We start from the raw sequence: 24,607 nt of genomic DNA, 5'->3' as shown, positions 1-24,607 counted from the left end.
AGACTCTGGTTTGAGCCTTGACCCTGACATTTACAAGTTACGACCTTGAGTAAGTCCTTTCACCTGTCTGAGTGAGCATCCGTCTCACCTCAAATGGCGACAGTATACCTGTGCCAGAGGCTCCTGGTAGGATTGTAAGGCATGCCCAGTGTGTGTGGTTGCCTCTTCAGATCAAAGGCTCCACCATGGTTGGGACCATGTCTGTTTTGTAAAATATTCAGCCAGTAACTCAACAAACACTGTTGCAAACCTTGAAGAGCTGTTATCAGTCAGCACTCGGCATTGATAATCAGACTCCTAAAGTTTCTGCCAGTAAATGGCTTTTAACTTCTGCCTTTTATTCTCTTCTTAACTCAGAGTATGGGGTTGATTAAGAAGTCCAGGATAATCCTGGGTTTTTACTACATAGATCTTTAGTGCACATTTGTTCCTTTACTTGTGGGAAAAGTTAGAGGAGCAATTTCAAATCATGGTTTAGTGACCCACCCTGCATAACCATCTGCCTCTGAGTGTGAGCTGGAGGAAGAAGGAGCCACTGCCCTTGATGAAAAGGAGGCTATGCCTTGATTGGAGCAATGAAAACATGTATGCTAAATGTGCTATATACCAACGAGTGCTAAGTTGTACAGATATCTAAGGATTTGGAGAATGGAGAAGTCTAAAAGTACTGGTACAATCAGACGATTTCCCCAGGGAGAAATTACCAGATCTCAGGCTTGACTGACAGGTGAAGTTACAGGGAGGCACAGAGGACAAGAGTGAGCCTGGTTTGAAGTACCCCTAGATGTGACATTAACTCTGGAATGAAATGAAGAGGCCTGAAAAGGAGGGAAGAGCATGAGTTAGGAATGTGAAGAGACAAGGATTTAAAAGGATCAATTATTGGTCACTAATTGTATCATCTTTTGATGCGTAACAAACCATACCTAAGCTTAATGGCATAGAGGGGATAAACTTTTCCTCTGCCCTCATACATTCAATGGCTGGGGCTTTTGAATTAAACTGACAAAAGCCAGATTAACAGTAGAAAAGGCGTACAAATTTTATTGGTGCTAATATTTTTACATGCACAGGAGCTTCACAGAAAAGAAGTGAAAACTCAAAAGAAATAGTTAGACTCAAAAGGTTATATACTATTTTAACAAAGGGCAATAAATTGTGCAGTGACTAGACAAAAGAAAAAGGGATTTGAGCTTCTAGGGGTGGTAAATTGTGGGAAGGTAAATATGTGGGGAAACTAATGGAAAATAAGAATTACTTTTTTAAAAAAAAGAATTATTTTAGTAAGGTTTGTTTGTGCCGACTCTTCTTGGTGCCAACTTTCCATCTTCTTCGTGGCCATACAACTCCCTGGAGAGGGAATTTATGGCAGTCCTTGCTTCTCAGAAGTTTCTAATTTTAATCAGATAAGGGAAGCTCCAAGGCTTCTTTCTGCTTTTGATGATTCTCAGTTGCCTGCAGCACAAAATAATCCACATGCCAAAGTGGCTATTTTAGGGTGGCAGATTCTAATCCCCTTCAGTGGTTTAAGACAGGCAACTGTTTATGTAGTCCATGATTCTGTGGGTCAGCCATCTGGGCTGGGCTCAGCTGGGCACACTCAAATGTTTGCTGGGCCAAATAGGGGTTGGCTGAGTTAGGATGACTGTGGTGGTACCATCTCATCTTCACCCCACCTGGTCTGTCATCTGACTGTAAGCAGTCGGGGCTTGTTCTCTCTTGGGCACAGCCAAGCTTCTGCTGCATTCTCTAGACCAAAGCAAGACACAAGGCCTGCCTACACTCAAGGAGTAGGGACATGCACTTCACCTCTTGATGGGAGAATGTGAAGTCACATTGCAAGGGTGTGGATGTAGAGAGGGATGAAGGATTGTGGCCCTCTTTGTAGTCAACCACAATTATCTTAGGTACTCTTTGTGTAGTTGATCAGCTCATGTTGAAAAGGCTTAGAACAGGGGTCAACATACTTTTTCCGTAAAGGACCAATTGTTAAATACTTCGGGTTTTATGAGCTACACAGTCTCTGTCACAACTACATAACTTTGTCCTTGTAGCACAAAAGCAGCCATAGAACTTAGACAATCTGCAAGTTAATGAATGGGCTGTGTTCCAATAAAAATTTTATTTTCAAAAACGAGCAGGCTGGATTTGAGCCACAGGCTGTAGTTTGCAGACAGCTAGCTTAGAAGACAAGTAATGTTACACAGAAATGAATACCAAATCAGCTTTGATGGTGATGATGATGCTTTCAGTTTCAAGTAATTACTTTTAGCTCATTTTCTCTTATGAATGTATTATTATATTTTTAATTTAGTCGTCCTCCATTTCCTTCCCTTTCCTCTATAATTGTATCAGCTTTTGTTGCATAACCAACCCCTCTTATCTTTTCTAAGATGCTCCAGTTTTGTTTGTTTTTGTTTTTGCTTATTCTTCTCATTTTTATGTTTTCTCCCTCTCCATGAAGTTTTTTTGGTTTTGCTTTTCTTCATTTCTTCACAAAGTAGACAATAACTTTATTCCTTGAGAGAACAGAAGCATTTCACCCATGAAATAGTGTCTGAGTCAGTCTCATGGAAAACTCTCCAACTCAAGATTCACGCTATTCAAGGGTGCAGGACAGACTGCTTGTTCATGGGAGGACATAAGACACATCCACTAGGAAACTAGAGAAGGAAATCTGGGGTGGGGTTCAGTTTACAAGGAGTTTGTGAAAACAAGACAATACGATACAAAGCAAGAAGAAAGTGTGTAAATAATGAGTCAAAATTAAAATATAAGGAACTAACTGAGTTACTGTGTAGGTCTCTGAAGTATTACTGTGCTATGCTAAAGAATTTAATTAAAATTCAGTGGCTAAAATGACAGTGCTAGTTCTTTATTGCTTTTTTCCAACCTGAAATAGAAATAGGAAAATGCTCAATGTAAGCTCCTTCATGCCATGTCTGTTGGCTGCAGGTTAGCAGGTGCATGTGGCCAGGGCATCCTTTTAATTAGGGTTAATGAGAACAGCCTTGAGGATCTCCAGGCTGCCGGTAAAGAGGCCCAGAGGACATCCTGGCTTCCTTCTCTTTCCGCGTTCTCTTTGGGATTGCACTCTATTAATGCGTGTGGTGCAGCCATGGAATTAATAGAGTTCACTCAGGTGTGAACAAATGAACAGTCAAATGAAATATGCAACATATTTTAAAGTGAATCCTTTTGAAGTTCCTTCTTGAGTTATAAAATCATTTCTTGAAACTCAATTTCATGTGAGTGAATTCCTTCTTCCTAAAAATTGAGGAAATATTTTTGTTGTCGTTATTGGTTTGGGTTGTTTTTAGGGGAGGGTGTTTTTTATTGCTGGCAGTAGAAATATCTGCCATCATGAGCATGCACTCAGTGCTGTACATTATCATGTAAATGCTGTATGAATACTATTTCATTTAAGCCTCCAAAGAATCCTGTCATTAGGTCTTTTTAACCTCAGTTTATAGATTGCAAACCCAGGCTTAAAATGGTTAAACACCTTGGCTGAGGTAAACGTAGCTGGTCACAGGCTGAGCAGAAAGATTCCATACTAGCGAGCCTGCGTGGTCCTCAAAGTGTGGTCCCCAACCAGCAGCATTAGCAGGACTTGAGAACGTGTTAGAATTGCAAATTATCAGGCCCCACCCCAGATCCACTGAAACAGAAATGCTGGGGGGGCAGGGAAGGGGGACTCCAGCAATCTGGATTAAGAGGTGGCTCTGATGATGCAGCTGAAGTTTGAGAACCACTAGGCAGGGGGCGAGGAAAGGAGGTTTAGACTTCCTTAGAAGGAAAAAAATTAAATCCATTCAAAGTTCGTTATAGCTACTCTCCCCCAAACAGGCCATGCAGATAAACAGGGAAAAGAACTGTTTGATAAAAGAGACTTTTCTTTTTCCAAAGGAGTTGAACGTATTAGACTTTATAGAGCTCTTCTGTGTGCCAGGCACAGTGCTAAACACTTGACATCAATCATCTCTTTAAACCCTCAAGTGGTTGCGGATTAAATTAGATTTTTTTTTATTGAGTTATTGATAGGTTACAATCTTGTGAAATTTCAGTTGTACATTAATGTTTGTCAGTCATGTTGTAGGTGCACCACTTCACCCTTTGTGCCCACCCCTCACCCCACCTCTCCCCTGGCATCCGCTAAACTGTTCTTAGTCCCTAATTTTAAATTCCTCATATGAGTGGAGTCATACACAGATTATCCTTCTCTTGCTGGCTTATTTCACTCAACATAATTCTCTCAAGGTCCATCCATGTTATTGCAAATGGAATGATTTTGTTCTGTTTTGCAGCTGAATAGTATTCCATTGTATATATGTACCACATCTTCTTTATCCATTCGTCTGTTACTGGACACTTAGGTTGCTTCCACGTCTTGGCTATTGTAAACAGTGCTGCAATAAACATTGGGGTGCATAGGACAGGACACTCTTTGACTTCAGTATTAAAAGGATCTTTTCGGACACCATGCCTTCTCAGAGAAGGGAAACAATAGAAAGAATAAACAAATGGGACTTCATCAGATTAAAGAGCTTCTTCAAGGCAAATGAAAACAGGATTGAAACAAAAAAACAAGCCACTAACTGGGAAAAAATATTTGCAAGTCATATATCTGACAAGGGCTTAATATCCATAATATACAAAGAACTCTTGCAACTCAACAACAAAACATCAAACAACCCAATCAAAAAATGGGCTGGAGACATGAACAGACATTTCTCCAAAGAAGATATACTGATGGCCAATAGGCACATGAAAAGATGCTCATCATCGCTGATCATCAGGGAAATGCAAATCAAAACTACACTAAGATATCACCTTACACCCGTTAGAATGACAAAAATATCTAAAACTAATAGCAACAAATGTTGGAGAGGTTGTGGAGAAAAAGGAACCCTCATACACTGCTGGTGGGAATGCAAACTGGTGCAGCCACTATGGAAAACAGTATGGAGATTCCTCAAAAAATTAAAAATAGAACTACCATATAATCCAGCCATCCCACTACTGGATATTTATCCAAAGAGCTTTAAGTCAGCAATCCCAAAAGTCCTATGCACCCCAATGTTTAAATGAGATTATTTGCCACATTACTCAGAGGAGAGAGCAGGTTGTCATTTAAGGAATTGCCTCCTATTCAGCATGTAGTAATTGATGGAGCCAGTCTCCAGACCGATGTATTGATAAAAAGAAGGCACGTGAACCACAGCTACCTGTATTATGACTCAGAATGGTTGCCATGTGACAATGATGGCGTTCAGGACCTGCTACCCCAAAATATGGCACCTTGGCATATTGAACATTTTCAGCTGAAGGAGTTTGAGAAAACAGCAGAAGCAGAAAGGTCACTTTGACCTTCCCCCACTTTCTCCCTTGAAACTGATCATAAAACCCTTCTGTGAGAGGTGCCCTCCCTATACCCAGAGGAAAGGACCATCCTTATCTCTGAAGACAAGGGGATGCTGAGAGGAATGCGAACAGACAGGCCTTGCTAAGTCTCCCCCAGTTCACTACGCGACCTCCTGTTCTTTAACCTGTCGTAGTCCCACAGGGCTGTCTGCTCTTCGTCAAGCCTGCACAAAAACGCTCAGGTTTAACTGTTTCTTCAAGTCTTCGTTTCCTTATGAAGGTTCCTGTGTTGCTTAAAACAATTAACTAAATTTCATGCTTTACTCCTTATAACCTGTCTTAGTTTAATTTTCAGATCAAGCCTTGAGGAAAACTTTTTCCTCCCCACCTCAAAGAAACTTTTTTTTGAAGATATATATGATATAAAAAAATATAATTAAATAAAAATCTTTCTAAAGTTCAGTGATAGAAGCTAGAACCAAAGATCTCTTTAAACTCCTTTCATCACCCATTTTCTTTATCTATTTCTGACCATAATTATTATACTGCTATCCGGAAGTTCTTAATTTGATTCTCTTAGGGAAATGAGGGTGGAAAGAATTTATTTTTCATTATTTGCCCCTAAGAGCAAATAAGTGCCCCATAAGTGCCCCTAAGAACACTAATATCTCTTTATGATCAATAAAAATCAGCCTTTAGGGATAGAAAAATATTAGCCAGGACTTTCTTTATTCTCTTTTTTTGAAAGAAACCCAAAAACTAGGTAAAATGTACTGTATAAAAGGAACCTAATATTTTCTTTCAGTCTTTGGAAATAGGCTTCCCTGCTGAGAATATTTTATGTCTATCTTTTTAATACTTAATATTGATTCTGATAAATTAATAAGAAACATATAGTTTCTAAACTACTTACTCTTAAAGCCATAATAGTAAGCAGTTGCTCTGAATGGGCTGAGCCCATGTGGCTTCCAGGGTAACTAAGCCAACACACTTTTTTACTAAGAGTTACCCTGAGGACAATTTTGCTGGCACCTTCATTGCTGTTCTGCTGTGGATTTTCTTCTCCCAAGTACCTAAAAGGGCAAGTGATCATCTTAACTTTGGTGAGATGCAAAAAGGAGCCTAGTTTTTGGATGCTCACCAAAGCCAAGTTGCCATGATATTGTTTGCAAATAAGAAAGGATTTTTATGCTAGGTGGTATTTGGGGTAAAATCTTTGCTAGAGGGCTCTTTGTTGAAGAGTTTGAAATATGCATAGTTGGTTAAGGGCATGGGTTTTGAGTTGAACAGAAATAGCTTCAATTTGGCTTTGCTTCTCAAGAGATGACCATGAAGCAATCTTAAACCCACTAGGCACTAAGTCACAGCTTCCTTGTCTGAAAAGTGGAGGCGATACTACCTACCTCAAAGGGCCATTGTGAGAAATAAATAAGGTGGATCTTTTTAGAATGTAAGTTAGGTTATACCCCTCTTCTGGTTTAAACCTTCAGTGGCTTCCTACCTCATTTCAGATAATTCCCAAAGTCCTTCCTGTGGCCTCCGAGTCCCCTACATGACCTGTCACTTCACTGGTCCCATTGATGTCCCTGAAAATGCCAGGCACACTCCAGCCCCAGGACCTTGGCACTTGCAGTCGCCTCTCTGGACTGCTCTTCCCCGTGTATCATCACTTCTCATGGTTCACTTCCTCACTTCATTCCGGTTCTGCTCAAAGTCACTTCATCCAAGAGGCCTTTGTGATCATCTTACTTTAAAAAAGTATGTGTGCGCACATCCACACACCTCCCCTTACCCTTTTATGTTCACATTGATCAATTCCTGGTATATTATTTATTTTCTGTTCATTATCAAAGTTCCCCCTAGAAGATAAGCCATGCAAGCAGATACTTTGTTTTTATTTACTGCTGTATCCCCAGCAGGAATTCATTCTTCACTCAACATGTATTTAATAGGGACCTAGAATGATCCAGCAATTCCTTTGTTACATATCTTGGATTCAAATTTATTGTTATTTCAATGGTTCCTAGTTTTTAAGGAATTTTAAGGATACCAAGGAACTGGAACTGGAGGTCCTTTTTGGGGATGTGGAGGAAGGGTTAGCAAGAGCTGCCATCCGGGGCAGCCATGGAGGTGTGCACGTAAATCCCTCTTCAAAAGAAACCTGCTCCCAGGAAGGCATTCAGGGAACAGCCTCCAGCAGCCCTGCAGAGCTCATGCTGAGTTCCCAGCCGGTGGCTGACGCGGCAGAGATACAGGAGCCCATCCTCTGCGGCTCCAGATGAGGCTCCTCTGGTGGGCGGTCGCTGCTCTGGGTCTTCCAACAACCTGGTGGAGACTTTCTCAGAGCTGTACTGCAGTCTGAGACCCTTCCTACCCAACCCTCCCTCCTCTCCTCTCACAGGTGTTAGTCCTGCCTCGTGGTTTGAGGGCTCTCCCTGCCTTCTCCTGCTTCCTCTCCCCTTCCTCCTTCACAGGCGTTTCCCCTAAGAAATCTCTTACACTTCCAAGTCTATCTTGGTGTCTGTTCCTAGATGACCCAACTCGGTGTAGGACAGTCACATCCTAAGCCTTTGGGACTGCTTGTGTGCGTGTTCCAGTGATTTCTGCTCTTCCTTTAGACACAGTTAAAAATGATAGAGCCAGGATTGTCCCTAAGAGCCAGTGGGAACTGTGTATCTTTGAGGCCTAAGTGTAAGCTATTTTAGAAGACAAAATAGAAAGGGAGTGACATAGGTAGCTAGTGTAAAGCATTTTTAAAAGCTCAATTAAGTAAGTGGGAAATGCAAACATTCAAAGGGAAACTCCATGGAAGTCATTTGGGATTCCTTTCCTTTCAGTGACTGTATTTAACGTGGTCTGTCCTCTCCACATAGCAATAGTTAAAAATGTTCTTTCCTTGACCTGCCTCTTCAGATATATATCTTCTGTGTTACTATATGTCTGAGCACTTTCTTGGTGTAATTTATTGTTCTGGAACTGATTGTGTTTTTGTTAGAAGTTTTCTGCTTTACGGAGAAGGCCTTACCGGCTTGTGATCATGTTTCAAGTGCTTCTACAAAGCACATCTCCTGTTGTTTCTTAGAATTTTTTTGGAGGGGCGGAGGATGTTAAAGAAAGTTATTCACGGCACTTGTTAAAGAATGATAAGAGACTGTTCAGGAGACTACTACAATGGGGTTTTGCAGAAGAGGAGAGAGGTTGAGCTGAACTCCAAATACGAGGAAAAGGGGATTTATAGCCAAGGAGCAGAGTGAGCGGGGTGGCTGGTCAATGGGTGGAAAATTACTAAGAGGAAACATAAGGGGCAAAGGGAGATTCTGGCTAAACCAACCTAACAAGATTCTTGCTGATGGCAGGCCAAGGTGATCAGACATCACCTGGAAGATGGTGGAGAATGAGGAACCCCATCAGATATCAAGAGTGATCAGATATTGAGGGCAGGGGATTCTGGCTAAGCCAAGTTAGCAGGATTCTTGCTAAAATTGGACATTGCAAAGACAAACACAGAAGTCCAAATGTTGAGGCCTAGTTGGGAAGAAGATTCAGAGGAGCCTGACTAAAGTTTGCCCAAGGAGAGAATCTTGATGTAGGGGGGGACATATATGTTTTTAATATTTGTTGTAAATCTTTGTTACCAAAACATTAATTTTCCTCCCTGGCTCTGAGTAAGCTGGTCTTCTTTAATTTTTCCTTATTTTAGTTGCTGAGGCAACTGTTTGGACTAACATGACAGTTTTCCTGCCCAAGAAAGTTACTTTGAGGGACTACCCACTCCTTCTCAAGGCATGTTTTGTTGACTTTCTTTTCCTTTCTGCAAACTGAGGGGTAGTTGTGGAATATCTTAGGAATTATTTCTTGAAGCGTTCTCTGGCAAGAATCAGGGGGCCTGTCCCAGGGTCCTGCTTCATTGCAAGAGCCTCTCAGAACCTGAGCATCCAGATTTGGCCTCAAAATGCCCACATCAATGGTGCTTCGGGGGAGAGGGACAAAGAGAGACACACACAAAGAGTCTGGCATCTCAAACTGGCAGACATTAAAAATTAAGTCCCAAAGATTTAATGTCTCTGTGTGGAAGTAAAAGAGAGAGTGGGAATTCGTAACTATTAATAACCATAAAGTAAGCAGTCAGAAACATAGAGTTTGACTCTCCCAAGTGGCTCGTTTGAGCACTTCCTTCCTCCCCCCAACTTCAGATCCTCATTGAGCTGACCAGATGCTCACAGAGCCAAGGATATGTCAGAGACCTTGTTAATAATAAGCACCATCAGGCCAAATTTCAGTTTCTTTCTAAAGTATAGCGTGAAAAACCCAGAAAAGTGTTGGGCCTCTCTCTAGTTGCTTTTCAATAGCCTTCATTGACTCTTCCAAGCCAGGTCATTTGGAAAGTTGACGATATTCTGCATTTCAGAGGTCAGAATAAAATGCTATCAGTAGATTAAGATTTCCCACTGGATGCCAGAATAAGGGTTCACTGTACCTCACAGTCGTTGCTGGAATGAGCACTTTAATGCTCACAGCTGGTTATTGAGGGGGAGGTGTTTTCATTTCTGTTTCGATGGCATTTAGAACCCAAGATAGACAGCAGATCTAGTGCCTGTAAAACTTGCTAAATTACATGAATGTCCTCTCGGTATCTGAGTGTGTCATCTGCCATGTCAGGGATGTCCAGGGCAGGGGCTCCCAACCCAGGGATTATCTGCTCGAGCCACTACTCCCAGACATGCCTGTAAAGAAGGAAGAAGCTAACACTGGGTTGTGGTGTCTTGTCCTGTGCACCTGCTGTAGACTGAGGCTGGCTCGGGCAGAGAACAAACACGACCAGGCCTCCCTGTGCAGCAACCAAACTTTCAGCAAGTCTAGCTCCACAGTAATTTACAAACTCTGGATGTCCTTCCTGTTTAGACTTCCAGATTTGCATTCTGGATCAGTGGAAAAAGCACACAGTGGTACCATTGCTTGTTGTAAAGATCCACGTAACAGAGTCTCTCCTTGCTACGCTGTAGGTGTAGCTCTGCTGCATATTAGGTGTGTCCTTTTGAGCAACTTGCTAACCTCAGTTAGGATCAGTTTTCTCATCTGTAAGGTAGAGATGGTGTTTTTTTTGGATGGTTATTTGTTTTTGGATGATTACTCATAATCGATACTAGGAACATGAGTAATAATTGCTACTACTGTGTTGTTATGTTAATAATCAATTATAATTTACTGGGTTCAGATGATGCATCCAGCACTCTAATGCCCAGAAGTAACCTTGTAAGAGAGGTATAATCATTGATGTCGTTATCCTTGCTTTGGGAGGTGAAGAAATGAGAGTTCAAATCAGCCTACAGTGTCCACCCACATTTGGATCAAGTCTGTCTGACCCTAAACCCCATGTAAAATGCCCCGTAATGTCTGGTGTTCGTGAAATTTTTTTTTGTGCTTATTTACAGTGTTTCTTCTACACCCCCGAAGAGGCTGTAATGAGAAATATGTACCACCAGATGAAATGAAGGGATCAGGGATTTAGGTTGAAAGGAGAAAAAAGACATGGGAAAGTGCATCGAATTGGGGCACAATTAGCAGACAGCCACTCTATGGGCAGCAGAAATGTTCCATAAAGTTGAAAGAAGTGAGACACAGTTCTGCTTTGCTTGTCCCTGGCGGCCAGCGCACTGCGGGAAAGAGAAGCAGTCACAGGAGTCACAGCGTCCGTTAGAGTGCAAGAAAAGTAACAGATCTGGAAAACCTTGGTGCTAGGATCGGAGAAGAAAATTCTGACACAATGTATGAGGTAGTGAAAAATAATCCCCATAACAAGCCAGTAATACATACAGTGTGTACAGTTGGTGGGATTCACAGGGAATTACAGTAGTTAGAACTAACACGTTTCCAAAGGCCTTCTAACCCTGGTGATGGTTCCTGACAGTCAGCGAGGAGGAGAACAGCAAAGCGTCTTCAGAGGTGACTGCTGAGCAGTTACCAGGGCCTGTTGCCTAACAAAGTCGTTCTCTTGCTCATCAGCTTCAAAGCAGGTGTAATTTAAATGTGTGCTTCTGTGTAGCCAGCAATCCCAGCTCTGCCCTACCAGCTATATGATACTGGGCAAGACGCTTAATTTCCACGCCTCAATGTCCTCCTCTGTAAAATGGGAATAATAATAGTCCTTCCCTCATAGGAACGTTGGGAGGTTCATAAGTTCACGTGTGCAAGGTGCTCAGAGCATTGCCTGTGCTTAGTAAGCACTGTGCATATTTGCCAGTCACAGCATGCTCCTGTTACTAAGTGCCATAGACCATTTGGGTTGCCCCTCAGGAGACTAGAACTGTATGTTCCTCTAGGGTTCTTGCTGAGTATTAGATATAGGAGGAAAGGTTTATATTAAATTTAAACAGCTTAACCGAGGAGGGACATCTGTCCAAAGAATCAAAGGCCCAGGAAAGGAGTGCAGAAGCTGCAGATGCTCTCGTGTTGTCTGACAGATTTCTTCACAAGGTAAAACATATAACAAGGGTCTATGGTGGAACAGCCATGGCCAGTGCCCTCCTGCTCCCCCATGGAATGTGGGCTGAGAAGCCCAGTGTCAGTCATCCCATGGGGTCTCTAAATTAGGGAGATTAATAAATGGAATGAACATTCGGAGTCCTACCAAGGGGAAACCATACCCATGAGGGTAAAAACAAGTTAAAGACCCACATCCATCTGTTATAGCAGTCCATAAATCATTTTGATGGCAGAATGTCATCATTAAGGGCTTTAGTTTTAACTGGAAAAAATAAAAATTTGTGAGTCTATCTGAGAGAGGGAGTGTTTGTATAGAATCAAAAAGGATCTGCTGGACACAGAGTTTAGGGAATTGCTCTGGAATAAAGAGATTAAAGAGCTGACGCAAATAGGCCATGAGGCATCACTTGGGCTCCGAGCTTCCAGGATCTGATAGGAAGCACAAATTCTTGGATCTCTTGGTTAACTCTGTCCCAGACTCCACCTGCTCTCCCAGTCTTAAGGCCACACCCAGGCTCATCTGTTTTGGTGGTAGTGGTTTGTAATGTTATTCATATTTGATAAGACCCTGAATGGCCTTCCCTACCTTATGCTTCACTTGTCTCTCCAACCTTGACAAGGTCCCCTTCTCTTCCTCCCAGTTCTTATCAAACCAGGAAACAAGGAGGCTGAGCCCCATGCTTACCCAAGGGTAGAGCCTACCACGGCAGTGTTCATTTACTGACCGTTGGTGGATAGGTGGAGGGGGAGCTGCTCAGTCAAGGTTGACAGAGTAGAACGTGGGCCTTGGAATCAGAACCAGTTTGAATCCCAGGTCTGTTACTTATCACCTGTGCCTTTAAAGAATTTGCTCTCCTCCGAACCTTTTTCCCCTTAATTCTAAAACTGCATTGTCTGATATGGTAACCAGTAACCCCATGTGGCCATTTAGATGAAAATGAAAATTAATTAAAATTAAAAATGTAGTGCCTCTGTTGCACTAGCCACCTTTCAAGTGCTTCATGGCCCTGTGTGGCTCTCGTGACCGCCATGCTGGGTTGTGTCCATCTGGCATATTTGCATCATTGCGGGAAATCTGTTGGACAGTATTGATGTAGTCTAAAACCTTGCAGAGTTGTCATGAGATTTAAATGAGATAATGTTTGTGGAAATGCCTCGCACAGTAGCCCTCAATTAAATGGTGACTGTTTTCACATAACTACTCCCTTTCCACTTATTCAGCATTTACCTTGTCCCAGGTACTTAGGCTTTCTCAATTTTGAAAGCCCCGTGAACTTGCTATCCATTTTCTCAACTTACAGATGGGAGAAGTGGAGTTTGGTGAGGTTAAGTGGCGCCACCCCAAGATTCTCCAGTAGATGCCTGGTGAGGAGGCTGACATCCAAACCCAGAAACGATAAACTATAAGATTGGGGCCCCAGGGCCACCTCCTGAGGGTCCTCTTTCTCAGAAAGTAGGAATCCTGTGATGGAATGTGAAGGTCTTCACCCATTCCACCTGCTCGATATCCTAATCTTCCCGTCCAGTCACAAGCAGAAAGGAGCCTCTGAGCAGCTAACCTTTAAATAGAGTGGACTTAACGCGTTTATTAGCTAGTCCAAAGTAGCCATCCCTACCTGGTAGTAATCCTTGTCTGTTCCGTAGTTGATGATGCAAACTCCACAGTAGAAAGATAGCCGTTTGCAATTAATGTGGATAATGATGGTGGGAGAGAAAGGGTAAGAAATAAACACAAATCAAATTAAAATCAAATCAGTGATCTGTTATCTAGAAACTTCACCCAAATACTTTCCTCCTCCTCAGTCAGACTATTTGACTTGCTGAGTTCTCTGCTGTTACTTATAAGAAAAAATGGGATTAATTTTATTTAACTAAATAACTTTTAAAATTGTAATAAAAGAAAACTTTTTAATCTGTCATTTTGAAAGTAACTTGAATCTTTGAAAGATAGGTTGTGGTATTGAATTATGTTGAAGTAGCATGTGTTGGGGGAAAAATACACTAAAAATAATGTGGAGATGTACAGCCTTGAAATATTCTCTATCCTTGATGGAATGGGGGAGGGTCTCTGGGAGGGAAAGTGGTACTACAAGCCCCTCAGAGCAGGGATCCTTGAGTCAGAAATAGCTTCTACCTCTCGTAATTCCAGCAAAAATGATTCTTCTTGCCTCTCTCAAACAAAATGCCCCTGGGCCCCCAACTTGTCCATAGTTTCACAAAAGGAATTCCTGTCCCTCTCATACCGTCTCTCCCAGTGACCTTAGGACAGAGCTGGGTTGGCCTGGATGAGGTAGCCAGTCCTGGAGCTCTACAGTGTGACTGTGACAAATTTTAACTCAGTCATCAGAGGATTGAAATTCTGAGCCCCTGGAACAACTTCTGTTATGGTGTGTTTTCTCACCAGAGAATCCCATTATCATTTGTTAACTGCAAAATGGACAGATTTGCAAAGGAGAAAGAGCCCGGTTTCCTTTGAAGATCTCCCTGCCATGCCCAAGTCTGAGGAAAATTTTCCTGACAAGGGGACTTAGGATGTGATTGCCTCAGTGTGGTCCTGGGGCCACAACCCACATTCTGGTCAGTAGGTATCCGTGCAAACTTTAAAACTACTGTTAGGGAAACAAGAATAGAGGTTGTGTGCCTTTACTCACCAGAGGGTCGGGTCCTTCTGTTTGTTAGGCGGAGATGGAGAGAAGCCTAAAGAGGTTGTGTTCCAGTTCCTTTCAGCTGTTTGCCACGTACCCCTCATATTTGCTTCTGATTTTCATGGGTAATTTGAGCGCATTGGTCTGAGAATCTTCTAGTCACAGTTGACAAGTTTATTGTGAGCTTTGTTGGAAACCTTGTCTTTAGCATCAGTCAGGGCCTTTTGGAGGTCCCACTGGAGAATTTCTGTTCTGGCAATTGCTTCTGCTAACACCTGATCTGGTTTCGTCTGTGAACTATATGGGCACCTGGTAAATGATATTTTTTTCCTTTTTGCTTTGTTGCTAGGGAGCCCAGAGCCAAACTGGCATCCTGTTCTCACTGTGTAAGACCTTATGACAAGCATTTCTGAAAGCTGTCTTCCTCTGTCCTTATTTTGCTGTCTTGCCTTATTTTTCTTCTCCTTGCCCAGAATTCTTAGTCCATTTTGAGAATGATTTCTTTGCTGTGGCATTCCTGGTCCAGCATGGATTTCCAGGGGGTGCCTCAAAGCCGCACCCAACCTCTTAGATGAGCTTATATAATTAGGAAAAGGGCCCCTTCCTGCAGACAGACAGCCTCAACGCAATGCTCTTGTATTTGTACATCTGTCCAAGGCAGCCCTCCAAGGACTTACCCTGATGGGTTCTGGGCCTGGTGCAACCCCCTCAAGTTAAGTAACTTCTTATTTTTCATGTTTTCTATATTGGCCTGCTGCAAGATATTTTCTTTGGGAAAAAATCATTCATTTCATTTTTTAGTGCCTGAATTTAGTTTCAGTGTGCCTCTGATGTGCTAGGTGCTTGAAATACAAATGTGAACAAGAAAGTTTCAAGGACTCTGCCCTCAAGGAGGTTATACTCTGCTGTGGTGGCTAGGCAATAAATCAATAAACAAAAATATGAAATAATTGCACTGTGTTCAGTGTAAGCAAGGAAGTAATCAGTATACTGTAATAGAGAATAAAATGAGAGAGCTATTAAGGAAGTCGTAGAAAGCTCCTCTAGAGAGGGGATAATTAAAACAAGGCACCAGTTAATGCTAAGGGCAGTAGAAAGACTTCTGGGCAGGAGGGACTGCAACTGCAAAGGCCCTCAGGCTAGAAAGAGCTAGAGAAGTTCAGGGAAAAGAGTTCTGATGGTTGTAGTGAACAAGAAGGAAAATAAAGAACAGAAAGTGGCTTATTGAGATAAGGTCTCTAGGATCCAGTTATGCAGAACCTTTAAGACATGGTAAGGAGTTGGGACTTTATCATATATATTATGGGAATCCACTGGATGCTTTTAATGAGCTGCTTAAAAGTTTAAAATAATCAATCTGGCTGCTGTGGAAAGAAAGAGTAGAAGTGGGAAGATCAATCCATGGGAGAGGTGATGATGATTGGGACCAAGGTGGTGGTAAAATGGATGGAGTAAAATGGATATATGTGAAAAATGCTGTGGAAGTGGACTTCTTAATGGAAATGAAAGGAAAGGATGAAGGAAAGTCAAGGATGACTCTTCATTTCAATAAATGGGTTGATACTAGTGACGTTTAGTGAACTAAGAAAGTCTTGTGATGGCTAGGCTTGGAGAGAGGGGGTTAGGGAATAAAGAATTCAGTTATGGACATGTTAATTTTGAACATCTGAGTAGAGATGTCAAGTAGAGAGAGATCTGAATTTGGAACTCAGAGAGGACTTGGCCGCTGTTATAAATTTGGGAGTCATCAAGAAATAGATGATATTAAAGCCATGGGGTTAAAGGAGATCTAGGAACATAGTGGAAATGAGAATTCCAAAAACCAAGTCCTGGAGAACATGTAGAAGTTGGGTTCAGAAAGAAAAGAGATGAAAGGAATGGAACCCAAGCAGGATGTCAAGATTGGAGAGTGTTTCAAGAAGGAGAGTATAATCAACCACTCAGAGATCAAATCAGATGAGAAGAAGAATGTGTGTGCTGCTTTTGGCAGCGTGAAAGTCATGGTGAACCTGGCCAGAGACATTTTACAGAGTGATAGGAAAGGAAGGCAGATGGAATTGATCAAAAATGGTGTGGAAGAGAGGTAGTGGAGACAGTGAATACAGACACATTTTTTAAGACATTATGCCCGAAGGGGATCAGAGACATGAAGTAGTAAATGAAGGACAAAGTGGGCACAACTGGAACATATTTCTTTGCTGATAGGAATGATCTAGTAGAGAAAAGAAACCCCTGATGGGTATTGGGTGGTGATAAACAAAAGACTGATTGATATCTTTGTGTAGGTGAAAGAGGATGGAACTGGAAGAAGATTGAGTCTGTAGCAGAAGTAGGGGGATTGACCTTTGTTGGAGAAAGCATGTTTTATTAGGAGGGAAGAAGGAGAGAGGTGCTCATCTGATGAATTTCCTTTAATTGGTGAAGCACAGTAATTGGCTAGGAGTAAAGGAGTGTGAGAAGAAACAATGGAATAGTCCTTTCAAAGAGTGGGGAACCTTTTAAGAAAGAATGATGAATTTCAAAGTCATTGTTGACTATCTGTTTGAAGCTTGTAATCTTGAATTTAAACTAAAGCTATATAATCCAGTTTTGTGATTTAGTTCAGTGGTAAAATATGGATAGGGTAGACTTACTTCTTTTTGGTCAAGAAAACAGATAAATGATACATGGGATTTGAGGGTGTCTGTGAAAGAGTGATTGTAATATAGGACCATGGAAATAAACTAGGTAAGGATGGCAGTAAAAAGAGGAAAAGCTGATGGATAGTGAGAGATTGGCAAAGTTAATAATTAGGAAGTTGCATAGAAGTCAAATTAATGTAGGACAGTAAAGACTGTAGAGCTAGAAGCTAGAAGGATCAGATGAGATGGATCTTGGAAAATCCCAAGAATGGGATGTTGTGAATCGAAATTTCAAGGTGGTGGTGATTCGTTCTGGAGGTAAATGGGTAGCTGAGAGGGGAAGAAAGAAAAAAAAATTATTGCAGTTAAGGAGGCCAAGGAACTGAAAGTTCAACCTTAAAATAAGTTGGAAAACCATTCTTATTTATCGTGTATATTTCATGGGTCATCTCAAATCCTTATTTGGAATTGGATAGGGTACACATAAATAAAATAATGATGGTAGCTGATTCATTGTGCGTCTACTCTATAAATACCATTTTAGGACATACTTTTGAACACTGTGCACCAGAATTCATTACCATTAGAATATTGCTTGGGAAGTATTCTGCAATGTGTTAATTCTCATAGTTTAACTAGTTGATAATTCTCATTTCTCAGTCAGTAACAATATGACTCCCTTGGCCTTTTGGGTCAAGTTTAATACCTTTTATGTGGTGTACAACAGCCTTCTGATCTAGCCTTATTTGTGCGTCAAGTCTCGTCTCCTGCCACTTTCTTGAGATGGTCCGAGAACACCAACCCCTCAGAGGTCCCCAGTGTCAGGTCAAGCCTTCATGTCTTTACAAATGCTGCTCCCCCTGCCTGGCATGCTGCTTTACCTGGGTAATTTCTACTAATTCTTTAAGACATATCTGAAGTGTCAACTTCTGGGTGAATGAAGCCTTTTCTAAAAAATTGAATCATTCCAAAGTGCCATTTTTGTGGATCAGAAAACAACACATGAGCCAGCCCTGCTGGTCTAGTGGTTAAAGTTTGGCACTCTCACCACTTTGGCGGCCCAGGTTTGTTTCCCCTTCGTGGAACCACGCCACCCGTCTATCAGTTGCCATGCTGTGGCAGTGGCTGACAAAGAACTAGAAGGGCTTACAACTAGGATCCACAACCATGTACTGGGGCTTTGGGGAGAGAAAAAGAAACAAACAAGAGGAAGATTGGCAACAGATGTTAGCTCAGGGCGAATTCTTCTCTAAAAATAAAAAAAACAAAAAACACATATTGGCAATTTCATATTGTTAGTATTTTGCTATCACAAATAGAAATTTGACCCATACATTATTGACAGTAGCTACCACTTGCTGAATTATAACTGTGTGCTAAGTTACTATCTCATTTAATTCCCACAACAAGCCTGATGAAAGGCAGGTGTAAATATTTCCATTCATTAGATAAGGATCCTGAGACTTAGAAAGAGTCCTTTGAGAAGGTAAATAATAAATAAATGGCAGGACTGGGCTTTGGTTCCAAAGGCATAGGCATGCCATGGTCCTTCCTTTGTCTTATTCATTGTTGTGTCTGCAGTCCCCTGCACCTGCCTGGTATAGAACTGAAATATGTATGTTAATTCTTCATCTGTCAGAAAATTACCCAAACAAGGTGAAGGCTGGCCTTGTTCAGGGCCCCCAGAACTCTAAATTCAGACACATTATGGTGGCCCAGTATCTTGACATTGAATTTACCTTGATGAATGTTGCTTCTTCCCTGGAATTTAGAAAGATAACATTTTGAAGGGTGAAACTAACAGTCTGAACTACCCTTAAAATCTTAATCCTATAATTACTCTTGGTCTGTTTTAAGTCACTGCTCTTATTCATGTTTGCCAGACAGCTTCCCTATTGCTGGCATTGTCATTATCTAGAACAAGTTCTTTAGATCATGAGAAGAACGCGCTGATTTGTTTACACATGGGTGCCAAGTCTTGATGTAATGCAAACAGAGGGCAGAGGTCAACTGGGTTCGTTTCCTGAACACACTTTTTCTTTCATTGACAGAGAATTTTTCTGGTATTCTTAAGCACAATATGCTTTCTTGCTAAAGACTAGGAATACTTTGGCAAGTACAACATAACTTCTCTGGGGCCCCTGCATCTGCTAACATTCCTTCTTGATTCCAATTTTGATTCCGTGGTTTTCAACAGAGTTTCTGGTGTCACAGTCCACGGCAGTGGTTTTCTAACTTTAGTGTGCATCAGAATCACCTGGAGGGCTTGTTGGAACACAGATTTCTGGGCCCCACCCTGGAGAGACTGATTCAGTCGCTCTGGTCTGGGTCCCTAGGTTCTGCGATTCAGTCAAGTTCCCTGGTGATGTTGATGCTGCTGGTCCAAGGACTACACTTTGAGTAGCTGAAAATCTTGCTCAAGTCCTGGTTTACAGGACACCAAGTGAGATTGAATATAAAGGCAAAAATCTCAGCCACTTTCTGAGTGAATATCTGAATGAGGAATTATGTAGACAAAAAAAAAATCATTGACTTTCTAAAAAATCATCTTCTGATTTTTGACATTATGTCAGATACAGGGAGTGATTCCTCTTGTGTGGAGGGAGACAAGTTGTCTGGAACCTGGAGTCCTGCTTCGTTCTGGGAGCTCTTCTTCCAAGGTCTTGGAGAAAGTTTCTTCTCTGTAACCTTCAGGACATCAAGTGTTTTGTTCTTAAAGCTATTCTAGAGGAAGATGCTGGATAAAATTGATCAGTTTTTCAATACAGAAATGAATGCAAAGAGTTTTCAAAGTGTTTTCAGAATGGAGTGTTTTCCAAATGAAAACATTCCATAATAAGAAATGTGATCATTAGATTCAGGATGCAAAAGGGTGATTTCTCATTTTCCCTTGTTTAGATGCTAAAAGATATTTGCATTTTTATTAGATTCAAAATGGTGTGAGTCATGCAGATCAACACATTTCTTTTTAACAGGAATCTTTTGTGTTTGAACCCAACTGCCTCTTCAAAGTGGATGAGTTTGGCTTCTTTCTGACCTGGAGAAGTGAAGGCAAGGTATGGCCCAGCAGGTTGATCTTCCTGCTGTCTGGTTTAAACCATTTTATTTCTCACTGAGTAGACAGAGTGCCTCTTGAGCGTGTAGACCCTATGCTTATTCGTTCATTGAAGATTTTGTGCTGGGCATTGGGGATATAGTGGTGATTAGAACATTATCCTAGCCCTCAGTGATTCCAGTCTAGGAGCAAAGTAAAGCATCCAAGAGAAAAAAAATTACTAGTCATTGAGTGTTGTGAAAGAGAAGGTCAAGCTGTTATAACAGCTTTCAACAGGCAGGTCTGCTTTAATCTTGGGAGTTAGGAAGGTTTCCCAGAAGAAGAGACATTCAAGCTGGAATCTGAAAGGTGCATTAAGAGTGTTTCATCTTGTTAAACCCCGGGACTAATGCGCTGCATGGCACACTGTGCATATTTAATGAACCTTTGAGCCAAATTTGAGAAAAGTAGAATTGGAATTATATAAAGGTTAGCATTATTCCCACTTAATATTTCATATACACACATATATTTAATGATGTACCTACATTATTAACAATTTTGTTTATGTTAGAGTAACAGCATTTTATAAATGATCATTCAGAGTTGCATTCAAAAATATATATTAGAAATGGAATGTTTGGGGTCTTGACTATTTCTGTTCATTGGAAATTATTGTTGTTACTTGTTTTTCTCTTCCTCTTCTACCTTACTCTCATCAGCACTGTCTTCATCATTACAAACCTTTGCTAAGGCCTTGTCTGTGCCATAGGTCTGGCAGAATTTAGGCTCACTGCTGTGTTGTATTCTCTCTTTTCAGGAAGGACAAGTGCTAGAATGTTCCCTCATCAACAGTGTTCGGTTGGGAGCCTCACCAAAGGTACCTGTGATTGGTGTTTGCTGTTCTTCTAAACTCAGATGTACTTAGATTGGAAATGGTCTCTAGAATGCTGTTTAACCTGTTATTGCCCCAAAAGCATCGCTGAGAATTAAGAACAGACACAGTTTAGAAATCTTCTCATCTATAACTGTTGGGTGATTTGAATTGCTCTATGTTTGGTTATATTAGAAATGTTATTGAGCTTTGAAAGCAAAGACCGTTGCGTATAGCAGCATCAAAGAACCAGTTCCCTTAACTCAGAAATTAATTTGAAACCTTATTGGCCTTATTTCAGCCAACAGTGAGTCACTTCTGGTCTGTGGCTGATGTGGAGATTTAAATGGCTTGGCTAGTTCCATATTGGTGCACCTGTGCACGCAGGCATCAGCTCGCCTCGAAGGCTCAGTTTGCCTCTGAGAGAAAAAAAATGTCAGAGTCCATAAATCACCCTTCTTCACAGTGATTGGTTTGTTTGAATAAGAAGCTGTTTGCATAGTAGTGCTAGGAATTTAAAAGATGTTTTTTTAAATAGAATCTTCTAGCACAGTGTTTGTTCCTTTTTCCGTAATGGCCCTGCAGGTTTTTAGAGGTTCAAAACAAAATTATGTTCCAAACTTTGTTTTTGTTTTTTAAAGCTATCCTCTTTTATGTTACTAAAAATGTCTGTGTCACTGTGTCGGCATTTCCTCTGAGTGCTTTTGGAGAACAAAGACACTATTTTATTTGCTAATTAGGGTGAACGTACACAGTCTTCATTCCAAATGAGGATGCCATGGCTTCTAGAGATGAACATACTCACTCTTTGTGCCCAGACCACTTGAAAGACTTAATCTCATTTTTGGGTAACTTGTGGTTGCTGGCTGGGGCAATGCTGTCCTTATTCGTGTGAAACCTCAGTGACTGCTCTCTGGCGAGAGACCCCTTCGATCTTTGTGGACACAAGCAGGCCCAGGTCAGAGCCTTTCCAGGCTGTCGCCATATTCCAGGTCCTCCAGTAACGACAACCGAAAATGGAAAGAAAGACCTTCACACCTAGTTTTCTAAATCAATACTATTATAGTATGTTTCTTACCAAATGAGTTCAAGTAATGTGTAGTGTTACAGATTTTACCTCTACAAGTTTTAGAATAGTGCTAGTTATCTGGGCATTTTAGATAGAAAATGTTTGCCCTATGTATATTTTCTATGTCAGATGTGGTTTCTTTTTAACATATTTTCTCCATGCTCTGTAATCTAACATGTTTTTCTATTTGTATACCTCTGTGCAGGATCCCAAAATCCTGGCTGCTCTTGAAGCTGTTGGAAAATCAGAAAATGATCTGGAAGGGCGGATAGTTTGTGTCTGCAGTGGTACAGATCTGGTGAACATCAGTTTCACGTACATGGTGGCTGAAAATCCAGAAGTAACAAAGGTAGCCTCAGTGAACCAACCTACCACCGTTTCCCCCCTTGTGTATATATGTGATGCATGTACATTTTTAGGTGTAATATTTTGATACATATTTTTAAATTGTATAATAATTTAAAATTTAAAAAAAATTTCCATTGCCTTGCTAGAATGTTGGTGTAGAAAATTCAGCAAGCTCAATACCCTTTTAGCATGTCACTCATGTACACCAACAGCCCAAATACCTGCTGTGATATGTTGTAGGAAAAATGAGCCCAGCTCTGTCAAACTCGAATGTGCACAGGAATCACCTGAGATTTTGTTAAAAGGCAGATTCTGATTCAATAGGTCTGATATGGGGACAAAATTCTCCCTTCCTAACAAGTTGCCGGCTGATGTGGATGCTGCTGGTCTGAGAACCACAGTCTGAGTAGCAAGGGGCTAGATCAGCAGTGCCCAGTAGAAATACAACGCAAGCCACAGATATACGGTCCTGCGCCGTATAATGACATTTCAGTCAGTGATGGATTGCGTATGTGATGGTGGTCTCATAAGATTAGTACCATAGAGCCTAGGTATGTAGTATACTATAACATCTAGGTTTGTGTAAGTACACTCTATGATGTTCAGCCAATGACAGAATTGCTTAACGATGCATTTCTTAGAATGGATCCCTATCATCAAATGATGCATGACTGTAATTTAAATTTTTCTAGCAGCCACAGTTAAAAAGTAAAAAGAAGGGCCAGCCTGGTGGTGTAGTGGTTAAGTTCGCACACTCCACTTCAGCAGTCCAGGGTTTGCAGGTTCGGATCCCAGGCGCAGACCTAGCACCGCTCATCAAGTCACGCTGTGGCAGCGTCCTGCATAAAATAGAGGAAGATGGGCACAGGTGTTAGCTCAGCGACAATCTCCCTCAAGCAGAAAGAAGAAGATTGGCAACAGATAGTAGCTCAGGGCCAATCTTTCTCACCAAAATAAATAAAGAAGTAAAAAGAAACAGGTGAAATTAATTTCACTAAAATATTTTATTTAACTCAATATATCCAAAATATTGTCATTTTAATATGAAGTAAATATAAAATTAATGATTTATTTTACATTCCTCTGTTCATACTAAGTCTTCAAAATCTGCTGTTTCAAGTGCTCAATAGCTACATATGGCTAATGGCTACCACAATGCACAGCGCAGGTCTAGCTGGTTTAAGATATTCGAGCTCCCCCGCTCTCCTAAGTTATCAAAGTACTGGGTTATGGTCCATCTTTTAATACCGTACCCAGCAGGCCACTGCCCTGGCAGCTGAGTATCAAAGAGATTTTGGCCAAAGTAGAAAGCCTCCAATGTTCATTTTTAACAAGACCCCCCCAGGTGACTCATATGTGCCGTGAAATCTGAGAAGCTCCCGGCCTCACGGCTTTGGACCCAGGAATGGATGCTCTGTGTTACATGAGAGCCTTCCTTTCTGTCCTTGTGGGGGTCATGTTGGTTTTGTGCTGTTGTTCCAGGTCACCTCGCTCTAGGAGAACAGATTTTGCACTACCATCAAGTTCTTTTATTGTTTTGTTCAGATCATCGCCTAGTTTGAATGGTTTCTTGAACCCTGCTGACCTAGACAAGGATTCTGCTACTTGTAGTTCACGCCTGCGTATTTTCTACAGAGGGCTTTTGAAGTGGCTGTTTGTCATGGCAACATTCAATCCTAGAAATGCATGCTGACTCCCCATGAAGAAAAGGGCTTGTTAGTCAGATAGATATTTAGCCACCTGAAATTTTGCAAAAAGACAGTTCTGTATACCCATTTCCTGGCTTTTGTCAACTCGTCACATTACAGGGAACATGGTGTGAGCTTAAGAATCTGGGCTTTGGGAACAGCTTGCCTGGGCTCAAATCCTTGCTCTTCTACTTGCCAGCTGTGTGACTTAGACACTTAGACACAAAACTTGTCTCTCTGTGCCTCATTTTCTTCATCTGTAAAATGGAATAATACCAAAGTATCTTCTCTTAGGATTGTCATGAGGATTACATGGGTTATTACATGGAAAGTGCTTCATGCGCTGCCTTTCTCATTGAGAGTCCTGATGTGCGTTAGCTACTCACAAGGTCACAGAATTTTAGAACTGGAACTGGAACTTAGAAAGGGCTTCCCACCACCTCCGTTTTCAGATGAGGAGAATGAAGCCAAGAACTCACCT

At 41.4% G+C, this 24,607-nt stretch overlaps 1 protein-coding gene across 13 annotated transcripts in view; it reads left to right on the top strand.

Moving 5' to 3' along the window:
- PLCB4 (phospholipase C beta 4) overlaps positions 1-24,607 on the top strand; it is a 381,489-nt gene that overhangs the window by 234,562 nt on the left and 122,320 nt on the right. For all 13 annotated transcript variants that reach the window (XM_070485569.1, XM_070485568.1, XM_044747972.2 and 10 more), the window contains 3 exons: positions 20,089-20,169; positions 20,968-21,027; positions 22,296-22,439. In XM_070485569.1, the coding sequence (XP_070341670.1) occupies positions 20,089-20,169; positions 20,968-21,027; positions 22,296-22,439 (285 nt within the window). The remainder of the gene's footprint in view (positions 1-20,088; positions 20,170-20,967; positions 21,028-22,295; positions 22,440-24,607) is intronic.

The sequence above is a fragment of the Equus asinus genome, chromosome 15 (genome assembly GCF_041296235.1).
Source record: "Equus asinus isolate D_3611 breed Donkey chromosome 15, EquAss-T2T_v2, whole genome shotgun sequence".
Lineage (NCBI taxonomy): Eukaryota > Metazoa > Chordata > Mammalia > Perissodactyla > Equidae > Equus > Equus asinus.
Note: the sequence above shows the minus strand (reverse complement) of the source record. Positions and strands in the feature narration are given on the sequence as shown.